We start from the raw sequence: 13,341 nt of genomic DNA on the forward strand, positions 1-13,341 counted from the left end.
AATGCACTTGTCTGCATAATTTGAACTCTGATAATACAGAGCTACAGACTGATATGATGATGCTATCACTAAAAATACAATTTTTTTGTCTCCTTAAATCTCAGTGAAAATTTCTATTAAAAATATCTTTAAAAAGAACAGAAATCTAAATACTTTTTTTAAACATAAGGCAGTAAATTGGAGAAAAATATTTGGAAAATATTAGGGTCAATTAAAATAATTTCTGAACAATAATTTATTAGAAGTTTTCTTCTCATGTTTGTTCTCTCTGTTCTTTCTGTGATTATTACTGAATTTTCACCAACTCTGAAAAGCCACCAGATGGCACTGGAGAGTCTAATTACTTTATAGGACACATTAACAGGAAAAACTGGAAGAATCAATCTTCAAGTTGAAGTTGTCTTTTTTCTAATATGAAAATATACTGAAGAAAAAATATTAATTTGTCAGAATATTAAATCTTTTCTTATCATTGATAAAAATAATTTTCCTTTATCGTTCACAACATATTCATATCATATGTGAAATACAAAAGTAACTGGAACATACTTTTAGGAATCAAAGTAAAATACCAATGATAGAACTTCACTGAAATCAAGGTAGCAATACTACTAGGAAAATATTTTACTAGTTTGTAAAATATAAATGATCAGTGAATAGTGTTTAGGATACCCACAAGAGCCTCACACACTCTTTTTAAAGAAATCTTTATGTATAACCTCAGAGATTTCAAAGTTTACCAAAGTTATTCATTGTCATTTCTTTAAGGCAACATTTTCCATGCAATGCAGCACTCTAGATGTCTTAAGAGACTACAACTGTACAAAAGGAAATTTGCCATTTATAAATAAGCAAAAAGAGGCTAAAACATGGCTTAGTATTTGAACTGCCAAACCTAATTTCACTTAGACATATCACCACCTGCAAGGAAAAGTACCTTATTTTTACTTGAGCTTTGTAACTATACAGCATGTGCTTTTTAACAAGACAAAAATCATAATTTTTTCCTTAATCGAACCTCTGTTTTAAACTGATTACACCCTCTGCTCTGTGGCTTTAGGAAAACTGTGTAGCATGAAGTTAAATGTAGCCACCTATTTCTGGCTACAGACTCTGCCCATCTAAATTTGTTTGATCAATGTGCAAAAATGTAAACAATGTTACAGAAAATAGGTACCATTTTATGTACTGAGTATGCATTCATGGTGTTCAATAAATGCTTGTGAAATGAACAGAAGGATAAACTTCTATTTCCACTGATGATGTTGCAGTTCAAAACTTTTACTTTATGAAAAAGGAAACTGAGGACCCGAGAGGTGCAAGGACTTGTCCCCAATCAGCAAGGCTTACTAGGGGTTGGATAGAAATCCAAATTTCTTAACTTCCAACTCTGCAGGTTTAATAATATTCACCAGAACAACCTAAATCACTTCTGTAAAAATAACTCAAAGCATGTGTTTTTAGTGATCACTGCTGTAGACAAAAGTTGGCATGTCAATACTCGTTTTATGTAGAAATGTTCTGCAGTAGCATGATTAACCGTAGAAAATTTTAATACACTTGGAAGCCACCTTTCCCACCTGTTTGTATGAAGTAAGGGGATGAAAACTGAATCAGTATTATCCAACCTTCAGGAGATTAGTCTATGCAAACATATTTCAAATCTAGATCAAAGAATTTTTCATTGGAGAAAATTTTATCCTTTCTATAGTATAATGAAGATCTTGGTCTTATTATCATGACCAAGAGCTTTATACTTGTTGTACCTAAATAGAAAAAAATAACAAAAGCAATAATTTCTAAGAGTTAAACAAACTACAAAATAAACAGCCCTTATATCAATAATATACTGATTCTGTGTAATATTTATACGTATATTTTTTAACTGACATCTTCTTTCAGATCACAAGACGAGATCATCCTGGATTATCCAAGTAGACCCTAAATCTAATGACAAGTGTCCTTATGAGAGAAAGGCAAGGGAGACTAGAGACATAGAGGAGAAGGCCATGTAAAGATGGAAGCAGAGACTGGAATGATGCAGATACAAACCAAGGAACCATCAGAAGGTGGAAGAGACGTGGAAGGATTCTCCTATAGAGCCTTCAGAGGGAATGTGGCCTTGTTGAGACCTTGCTTTCGGACTTCTGGCCTCCCGAACTGTGAGAATAGATTTCTGTTGTTTTAAGTCCCCCAGTTTGTGGTAATTTGTTACAGCAGCCATAAGAAACTCATACATCTCCAGACCAAGCAATCCATCAGCTTATTATTTCCAATGACTGCCACAGCTCATGTGCTCCAAACTGAACTCACTCCATCTCCTATCCCTGAAAAAACTCATCCTCCTCTCTCTGGAATTGACAACACCATCAATATAACTTCTCCTCAAATTATTTCACAACCCAACTCCAAATATTCACTAGACCCCATTTATTCTTCTTCAAAATCATGTTTTCAGCCCCTGTGACTGTTTGTTTTTCAGGCCCCTTAGTACAGTGGAACATCATTTTTATCGAGTCCCTGACCATCACTCTGGAATCCCATTACAGTCTTTCCTACAGGGACTATTATCTGTCCCAAAACAGATCTGACCATGTCACTCTCATGTGTGACCCTTTATAGCTTGATTGTCTGTGTTTCCTCCTCTGTAAAAGCAGCTTTACTGATGGACTGGTACAAACATTTGTATAGCGATATCACATATATATCAAGGACTTTCATCTCTATGGTGTATAGAAGACACCACAATAAGCAGATCTGCAAATCAGAGGCCTAACTCAAAGACCAAATTCTCTACTAAAGGGATCTGCAGAGTAATTAACTAGCTCAGCCAAAAGTTTTTGTTCTAGAAGATAAAACCCCAAATCCCTTGCAGTACATATGAAACCCTTTATACTCTATGCCCCATCTACTTTCGGGGCTTCACCTCAGTCACAAAGACCTACTGACAGGCCCTTTATTTAAGTGGTTCTTCCAAGTTTCTGTTCTTTGAAGACCATTAATATGATTGACGGCACTGCAATCCTCCTATTGCAGAATTATTTTCTCCATCTCTTCTTTTCAAACGTTCCACTTCTAGTCCTCAAACTCAATGGATTCTAACTTTAAAGCTACTTTGTCTTCTGTCTTCCCTGTTCTCACTGCTGTCAGAGTCAGGAAATCATTTTTGTGTCAAACATTTATGGTCAAGAGGAAAGCAGACTCCTTTAGGATTCCACAAGGAAAAAGGGTTATTTCTGAAAGTGTATTTGTTGGGTGCAGATGAGTCTTAAAAGTTATCAAGATCCAAAGCTTCACTAGATTCTGTTTCTTCTCTTTCTCCTTCCCAGCCTCCCTCTTTCTTTGTCCTGTTTTGTTTTCCTTTTTCCTCCTTTTCTCCCCAATTCCTTCTCTTTATCATAGACCACAGATCACATCGCCCCTTCAGCAAAAATTTTCAACTTCCCTTTCTTGTCTCCCCCATTCCCATCTAACTCCTGATAGACCATTCTTTCTCTAACCTCTAGTCTAAATTCAGTCAGTTTGTTTGATTGACTGACAAAATTATCAATTGTGGCAGAGAGAATACTGCACCCAAAGATGTCCACATAATCCCTGGAACATATAACTATGTTATATCCCATGGCAAATGGGACTTTGCAGATTTGATTAAACTAAGCATCTTGAGATGGCAAGTTTTTCCTGGATTATCTAGGCAGGTCCAATGTAATCACAAGGGTCCTTCTAAGGGAAAGAGGGAGGCAGCAAAGTCAGAGGCAGAGAAAGAGATGTGATGACTGAAGCAGAGGTTGGAGTGATAGGGGACCATGAGCCAGGGAACGCAGGTAGTCATCAGAAGGTGGAAACGACACTGAAAGAGATTTTCCCCTAGAGCCTGCACAAAGAACTCAGCCCTACCAATCTATTTTAGACATCTGATCTCCAGAACTATAAGATGATAAATTTGTGTTGCTTTACACCACTAAATTTTTGGTAATTTGTTAAAGGAGCAATTGGATACTAACACAACAGTGTCCCTAATTTCCAAGCCACCTCATGGATCACCCTCAAGCCTACAGTAGATGGCCCATGGATCAGGGGTTCAACCTCTGGTCAAGCAGTGGTCACCTCTGTGCTGTCTCTAGATTGAACATCAATTTTGTAACATGATTTAAAATGCCTACCACTGACTGACCCCTCCCTGCTGCTGCCTCTCCTATACTTCTCCCTTTCAATATGCAGAGGAATATACCATTCATTATCCCCATGATACACTGTCCTACTGATATATTCATTAACTTGGGATAGTCCCCTCCCCATTGAAATCCTACTCAACTTGCAAGATTCATCCATATTGTCTTTTATCTTCTACATGTAAATTCACCATGAACCAGGCAGCAGTCTCCACAATTGATGTTAGTCTATGCCAACAGTATGTAAAAGCGTATTGACAACTAAAACTGAACAAGTAAGTTTATGGTGAAATTCTTAAGTATATCACACGATTATTAAACAAAGATACTGGATAATTTTATTGTATTTGTCCAGTGTAAGGTCCATTTGTTTGTTAGACTTTTTCTAATTAAAAACATTTCAAATGAACATTAAAATTATTCTAGATCTAATTGCAAAATTTATTTTAAAAAGCAAGATAAATAGAAGAGAGGGATGTTTTTTCCCAAGAAAAAGTAGAGTGCACTTTTTTTTAACTTCAAAAAGTAAAGGAAAAAAGCCTCAGAAGTTACCTTAAAGGAAAAATAGGAGAAATGTTTCGTACTTTTTGACATGTTTGACAAACTGGGAATAAACACTTGGTAACATAATAAAACGCACGCAGATGCTGGGGGACTAGGTTGTCTCTTAATCATGTGGAATTAAGCTCACTGACATCCAGGAACACCCAAGAGAGCTGATACACATAAATCACATTGGCATGAGGTGGAAACACCCCACTTTCTCGCTCCTATTCAGTTAAATCTCCCTTTCTTTATACAGTAGCATAATTTCTTTTACTTCAAGAAATGATGATCCAAAAATAACACACACAAAGATTAGAACCTAAACTGTGTCTTTGGTTATTTAACTACCCGTATCTTTTACAAATTATCTGGGCTTACAGTTATGAGTCTGGGAAACCCTCAAGAGACTTGTTTTCCTCTTGCTGTCAGGAAGAATTGCATCTAAATCATTTTACACAAACAAGTGTCCATTGTCAATTTCTAGAAGAAAAGATCAACTCCCTGTGGTAGCCCTTTTACTCTCTAATAGCTGGCTGCTTTTGGTAGCTTTAATGATTCTTAAATATGTTCTAGAATAAGATGTAATCTTTGCATTATATATTATAGTCACTTCCTCTTCTCCATACGCGCTAATAATTGTGAATACTTTTTTTTCTATTCTGAAGTCATTTGCTTACGTTTCATTTATCAGTAATCATGAACTACACCCTTTTTCATGGTGGTCAATGTTGAACAATACTATTAAAACGAAAACGTCTGCATGATGACTATACTTCTTTAAAGCAGCAGTAAGTCTAGTAAAATTTCAATATAATAATATTTAAAGAATCATTTTCCTGCCCTTCTAACAGATTCTGAACTGCATTTCAACCTCATGAAAACACTCATGATTTGCAAAGATTCATTGTCTTCATATAAACCCTTAGCATATCTTAGACATTTTTTGCTTCAGTGGTCTCATATTATACATTATACTACTTTCTATTTAATAAAAAAACATTTTTTCTTAAATGTCTTTATTTTACCTTTATTTTTCTAATACTGATATAACCCAGGCTCAACATTAAAGCCACTCATTCATTCATTCACATAATCATTACTTCATTAAGACAGTTCCTTGAACCCTGACTCTGAAACACACATCATATTTGGCACTGTAGAGGTTATAAGCATACATAAATCATGGTTCTTGCACTTGTCATCTTATATTCTAGGGATGGATGTGAGAGCACGGAGAAACAGACAAAAGGTCTAGATCTCTTCCTCTTCCCTAATCTCTACCTCCAGGTCCCTCTAGCTTCATTTCTCTCCAGTGTCCCAAACTCTTAGGCCAAATCACAACTCACACTTCAGTTACCCAAAAGTGCTATACTAATAATACTTTGTATGTATAGATTATTTTCCTGCCCTGAATCCTATTCCAAACTCTCTTAGTTACACAAAAGAAAAATAAATATTTAAGAACAGTCATTATTAACAGAGGCCATACTATCCTCTTGGAATGACCTTGTAAAGAAATAGAATTTCATAGACTTTAACCCTTCAAGCAAACTAATGGTGATATTTTTATAGTTAAAAACAAGTTCTACAAAGACACAATGGAAATATTCAAAACAGATAGATTATTTCATTTGCAGACAAATACACTAATAAAGAAAATGGAAAGAGGGAGGGAGGGAGGAAAGAAGGGAGGGAGAGAGAGAGAGAAAGAGAGAGAGAGAGAGAGAGAGAGAAACAGACAGACAAAGAAACCAACCAACAAGAACACTAAGTTAACCTTTCTAAACTGGTTGAGATGCAAAGACCCTCCAAGCAAGAATTTGTTTTACATGTGGTTTCCGTACAGAATTCTACAAATGACAGCAACTCTGATTGCTACAATGCTTCACGCACTTGAGGAGAATATTGATAGTTTTTACCTCTTTCTTCAAATGTTGCTTATAAAAACTAAAAACAAGGTAAAAAAAATTGTTCCAAGAGAAAAATCTATTGTGTAAAAAAGGCTGAATATCTGCTCCCATAGATATTAAAGGCCTTGATTCTAAATGTATGCAAAACTTCAGAACATTACCTGAGAGACCAGACTAAATCCTTGACTGTTATAATCATACACATACACGAAGTGCTATTTAAAACATTATAAAGTTGAATTTTTAATATTTCAATCAAGAATGTTATGATAATATAATTGCCTTTTTATATTTAATTTGTTCCTTAAATTACTAGCAATGGGGGTGTAAGCCAGTGTGATAAAAATAATAGATCTCCAGCTTGTGTATGAAGAGCTCCTATTGCTTTCAAATTAGTTCTATTAATGAGAAGCAAATACCTACTTCTAAATTTTTATGGAATGACCATATGTGTTTACCTAAAGTAAACACCATACATAATTAACGTGCCTTAAAAAACTCAGCGTCACTGTGGGCAATATAATCATACTTAATATATTCTTGGTTATTAAAATAGCAAGTTCTGGTTTTCTAATGCTCACAGTGAATTAAAAATAATATTCTAGCAAAGACACATGAAAAACATTGGGTTTTGAATCATGTTTACTGAACTTTCAAAAAGGTTTACAAAATTGAAAATAAAAAAGAGAATTAAATAAGAAGAAAGAACAAGGATAAGTATCCCTCTTGGTTAATATGCAAGATCAAACATCAAAAATTGATTTTTATTCCCTGGCCTTGGTGCCTCTGGTTTTATAGGTTGGGCTGCACATGAAGATTGAGCCATTAATCTTTTAAGGAGAAGATGCCGAGTGCGCTCCTCTTATACTTGATCTACGGAGATCAGTAATGATGCTCTTCAGTAAGCTACATATCTGCTTCTTTCAACAAAGGTGCCATGGTAACAGGCATCAGCTGAAATGAGTGCAAGCTATGAAAGTATATGGGTAAAGTAATGTTATCTAAATTACACACTTAATATTCAAAAATCAAACAAACTTCCATCCAGTGAGACGTTAACACAGATACTGGGGGGAAGCTATCTTAATTCACATTATACAGAAAAGTAAACAAATCAAACATGCCACTAAATCTCAGTACCTGCCTTGTCATTTTTACAATATTATATATGAAACACATTCAGTTTTGGACGTATTAAATAGCTATGGGACAACTTTATTCGTAAATAGAAGAGAACAAGGTCTGAGAACTTTTGCCAACCTTAGGGCAGCATTTTATTACCACCCTCCTAAAGTAATCAGATCATTAAAATAAAATAAAAATTGAACTTAGGTCACTGAGTTTTCTCAGGTCTCTGGAGCAGAAGGAGATACGAATTTTCCCCATATTAGTATACAGAATGGAGCTGTCACCAACTATTTGATGATGGAAAAAAATCACATTTGCATTTTGATAAATAAAACATAGATTTAACATATACAAAAATTTTTTCAAATTATGTAATAAAGTATAACCACCAGAAAAATGAAGTTTTCAAGACTCAATCAGTATTTCCATTTTGCAAAGTTTCATTTTGTTATAATACTTATACAGATGAGTGTTTCTCTTCTATGTGGCCAATACCTCAAAGAGCCATGTTAAGTGCTTTTAACTAACTTTTAACTGCTATTCTAGAAAATATCGCAGCTTTCACCACCAATTACTTCCCCCTTCTACCTACTCCAACTTCCATGGATATGCTATGCAAAAGCTACTACATCATGATCCTGCCCGAGGGCTTTCTCTCATTCAAAAATATCCACCAAGAGGAACAGACGAAATAAGGTGTAAACAAAGAAACACTATTCTTTTCATATTGCCTACAACCACATCAATGGCAGATACAACAGCTATACAACAACCAAAAAGTTCTAGAGCCAATGGGCTCAAACTCCTTTTACTCTCATCCCTGTACTGTCATCCCCCTGAGCATGCACGAAGTACTTCCTAGTCCCTCCCCAGACTTTCTCCAAAGGTGGGGCTCATGAGAGCAGACTGCTCCCTATCTCCCTTGCATGGGGCCCTTTTCATTATAGAATCAAATATGAGTTTGAACCCTCTTAACCTAAGGGACTGAGAATGGTTGCTGCATCCCCATCTCAGTCCTTTCATTCCTTCTCCATTCTGAATTCCAAAGATACTTTTGTTCATGCGATTCTTGATACCACAACACTCTGTGGCCTCTTGCACATGGTATCTTCTTTTTCCCACTGTCTCTCTAGAACAGATAACACATTCTAGTGCTAGCAACTAAACACAGTACATTCCTTCCTCCACTGTACCCCAAAGCTATAGCTTCAAAAATTCTGTTACCCCCTCCCTGTAAAATGTGAGTGTGGTAAGCCTTTGCATTATCAGTGACTTGTTAGACATAATATAACTTCACACAGATAACAGTATTTATTCAATTGTCTCATACATTTTTCTAACTCCAAGTATCAACAGCCAACTGAAAACCAAGAGGTATAACATGTAAAATTTTCCTTAAGTCTCAAGATTATTCTATTTAGCAGCTGTTCTCATATTACCATTCTACTTTACCTCTATATTTCCTACTAACATATTAGGATGCTTCCCCATGACACTTTCTTTAATAACTCTGGTGGTTTTTTAAAATACTTGCAAAATAATTAAGCAATCAGCTGAAGTAAAATCCTAAAAAGAATCTGCCCTAAGCATAGCTGACATTGAAATGGTGACGGTAAATGTTAACATGAAAAAAAATTCACAGTATTTCCATGCAGAAATTTAAATGACACTCTTTATACAGAATGCTGAAAATCATACTATAAAATGAAACCAACCGCAAGCTTTTGGTACTGAATTCATTCCAATTCATAGTAATTAAAAAAACAAGCCACATCTTTTTCAACCTACTCCAACCTTTCTAATTCCCTGTGAGTTACGCTCCACTCACTTAAAGATAAATCTACAGTATTTCCACAATATGGATCCTTGTTAATTCTCAACCTCTCCACAAATGGTACATGTGTAAATGTAGCATCAGCACTTCAAGCCATAATGAGCGAAAAGGAAGGAACACTGCTTACCAGAACCTCTTTTGGTCACAACCTTCAAACTCTGAGTAAAAGTAGCATACAAGAGAATCAAGTGCGGAATTGGAGCTCTCATCTTCCAGCTCTTAAATGCTGTTCCCTAAAGCAAAGATAAAGAAGAAAAACACACATTTAAAAAACACATAGCAATATAATAAGATTTCTGTTAGGCTTTTAATCGTGCACAATTGGGGCAATTAATTCCACAAATAGAAAGAATGTGAACAGAATCCGTATTCTTTCTCCCTTAGGAACTTGGGGTTCAAAACCAGTAATACCAAAATTATGTCTCTATAGGCCCCCTACAATGTTTTAAAATCTTATGCTCAATTAAGGTTTACAATTTCTCTTTATTTAGTGGATGGAACTGTACTTAAAAAGTGGAAACAAGGGCTTCCCTGGTGGCGCAGTGGTTGAGAATCCGCCTGCCGATGCAGGGGTCACGGGTTCGTGCCCTGGTCCGGGAAGATCCCACATGCCGCGGAGCAACTAAGCCCGTGAGCCATGGCCGCTAGGCCTGCGCGTCCGGAGCCTGTGCTCCGCAACGGGAGAGGCCACAGCAGTGAGAGGCCCGCATACCACAAAAAAAAAAAAAAGTGGAAACAATCCCTTCAAAAGTACTATTTCATTAACAATTTATTTTAAATATAAATCACCAAACACACATTTTTTGACGTTCCATGCTGCAACAGATTATGGTTTTACTCAGTATCATTCTTTCCAATTGAGAAGAAATCTACGCCTCTAAAGATTTAATTATAGTTTTACAATTTTCTTTTTAAAAAACTCTAAAAGATACTTCCAGAGAACTTTAAGACTCTGTCTCCACTGAAATAAAGTACAATGTATATGAAAGCTACAGAAAGATACATCATTTCTTCCTATTACAAGGCTCTCAGAGGGATAACAGAAGGGACACTAGCCTAGTGTTTGGATTTCAAGAGGGAGAAATATTTCATTTGAAATTAACTGAAATGAACACTGTCTTCCTCAGAAAACCATCTCCCTTTTATTTTTGTGTAAGACTGAGATAGTAGAGCTCAAAGACTGAATTTCAAAAAGCAGCAAGTCAGAACACAGTTCAAATACATTGTCAATCCATGACAGCACAAGTTTCTTTGCAAGACAGTCGAGGACTGATCATCTTCAGCTTTCAATCACTATGACTTTATTAAAGATGAGGACGCTGAAATGGTGATTTGACAGTCACATTTTTTTTTTGCTCTCCTAAAGCCTCAGAAACCTGAGTATATTTAATGATGAATCCGTTCGCATTAATAAAAGTCTGTTAAAACACATTTTAATTCACAAAACAAAACTAAATCCCATTCACTTGCAGTAAAGTGTCACCATTATCATTTTAGTCAGAAAGTCAGGGAATTTTTAAAATAGCATTGAGAATAAGCTGTTTTAACTCCAGCTCCTGTAAATGATAATAGCCTCTTTCAGTTTTCTAACTGAGCACCTGGAGTTCACATAAAGACATAAATGAAACCTAGTCCGAAAAGCCGACTCATCAGACAGACACATCTGACGAACTTGCACATTAAAGTGCAAGCGTGACTCAGGCAGGCATTCCTAAAACCCCAATCCCATTTCCTAGCCACCGCACTAACTGGAGCGGCAGGAAATCTTCAAGTTGATACCTTCAGCCTTCAGGTTAGCAGTGAGCATCAGTTCCTCTCTCAGTGTGAGTTTAATCAGCACTGCCCAAGAAACTCCAGGATCCAACTATACACTGCCAGACCTTCCAGCTTAACTACCTTATTACTTTACTCTTGTTCAAGATACTATTTCCTCACTCATTTCATTTCTATAAGGTCTACAGGCTAGTTTATGATTCTGTTTCTTAAAATTAAATTGGTTTGGAAAGCATCAATTTGGTAACATCAAGATCCTTAAATTGAATCTCTCAAAACAGTTGTATATTAGGGAAAACAAAAAAGAATTATGGGAGCATTTCACACATTCAACATCTTGGTCAACCTACAGTAATCTTTACAAACCTCTTTAAGGCAATTTATTGTATTTTATATGGAAAGACATTAAATATGTCTAGTCATAGACATTCAAGCTTTGTTGTACTTGTTGCATAATTAAAATTCCTACCCAGAAATCCCAATGCAATCTATATATAAACATTTACTGAGGTTCTTATCTATTTTCTTATTGTCACATAGTAGCCCATACTATCAGCGACCTACTTTCAACAAGCTTCAATTTCTGGGTGGAAGGACCTGAGATTGTTTGCCTATTTCCTGTTAAGAATACCATTCACCCAGGCAAAACTATAGAGATAGAAGGCAGGTTACTGGTTGCTAGAGGCTGGGGGAGGGGAAACATTAGGAGGGTCTGCTAATGGGTACGGGGGTTCTTTGCGGCGAGGTGATGAAAATGTTCTGAATTAGACAGTGGTGATGGTTATACAACCAGGTGGATATACTAAAAACTACTGATTGTACACTTTTATAAATGGTACAGTTTATGTTATATGAATTATATCATAATAAAACTTACTCTAAAAACAAAACAAACAAAAAGAGTACCATTCACCACTTGGCTTCACATAAATCACTACTAAATCTTATGCAAAGTGAGCATATCACAGTGGTTATACGCAACCAGTCTGTCTGGGTTCTTAACCCCGTTTTGCTACCTATCAGCGTGTAATTCTGGGCAAATAACCTCTCGGCAAATAGTTTCTTCATTTACAAAACAGGTATTATTACAGCACATATAACACAGTGCCTAGAACAGCAGTGGCACACAGAACAATCGGAATAAATGAAAGCTACTGTTGTTACTGTTTTTACTGCAGTTGACTGTTGTCACCACTATCATTGTTATCATTACTATTATATTATTAACACTATTATAGACTCAATTCACATCCCTCTCACCTGTGAAACTTTCTGTATATACCAGCTCTCTTTACATGCTACCCCACACTATTGGCTTATCTCTTTAACTGTATGTCTTTTACTCTACCAGACAAAGTCCCTCCAGGGAGAACGTGTTTTATTCATCTTTTTTATTCAATGTTCAAAAAACACTAGCTGAAATAAAATGAATGAATGAAAGACTGAATGTGGTTGCTACTATATGCAGTTGAATTTTGGCATTCAAACTCATCATTTGATAAACACTTATTAAGCACATACGCGGTGGTGCAGTGGGGACACAAAGACAAGGTAATGCACTCTAATAAAGAAAGCTCACAGACCAATAAGGGAGACAAATCCTTACCTACTTAATTAGACTGGCCCTACTGCCATATGGTGAGTATAATGTGCTGAGGGAGTAGAGGGAGGAAATCTATTAATTCTGCTCCTGGTTGGATCTGGTGAAGTCATAGGAAAGAGCTTTCACAAGAAGCAGCATTTCAGCTAGGTCATAAAGGAGAGACTTTCTAAGGGAAAGGGAATTCTGCGTCTAGGACAAAGGATGAGTGAAATTGTCAGTCTGGTAGGCAGAATAAGGCCCACCCCTAAACATGCCCACAATTGAATTCCTGGATCCTGTGAATATGTTACCTTACATGGTGAACAGACTTCGCAGCTACTGTTAACTTGAAGATTTTGAGATGGGAGACTATTATCAGGGTAAGCTCAATGTAAT

General features: G+C 36.1%; 1 protein-coding gene across 1 annotated transcript in view; it reads right to left on the reverse strand.

The window, feature by feature from the left end:
• The window catches only part of IL1RAPL1 (interleukin 1 receptor accessory protein like 1), a 1,372,082-nt gene that overhangs the window by 1,138,115 nt on the left and 220,626 nt on the right, over nucleotides 1-13,341 (reverse strand). Inside the window, exon 2 of the mRNA XM_067024255.1 lies at nucleotides 9,718-9,823. Coding sequence (XP_066880356.1) covers nucleotides 9,718-9,799 — 82 coding nt within the window. The 5' untranslated portion in view covers nucleotides 9,800-9,823. The remainder of the gene's footprint in view (nucleotides 1-9,717; nucleotides 9,824-13,341) is intronic.

This window comes from Kogia breviceps, chromosome X (genome assembly GCF_026419965.1).
Source record: "Kogia breviceps isolate mKogBre1 chromosome X, mKogBre1 haplotype 1, whole genome shotgun sequence".
NCBI lineage: Eukaryota > Metazoa > Chordata > Mammalia > Artiodactyla > Physeteridae > Kogia > Kogia breviceps.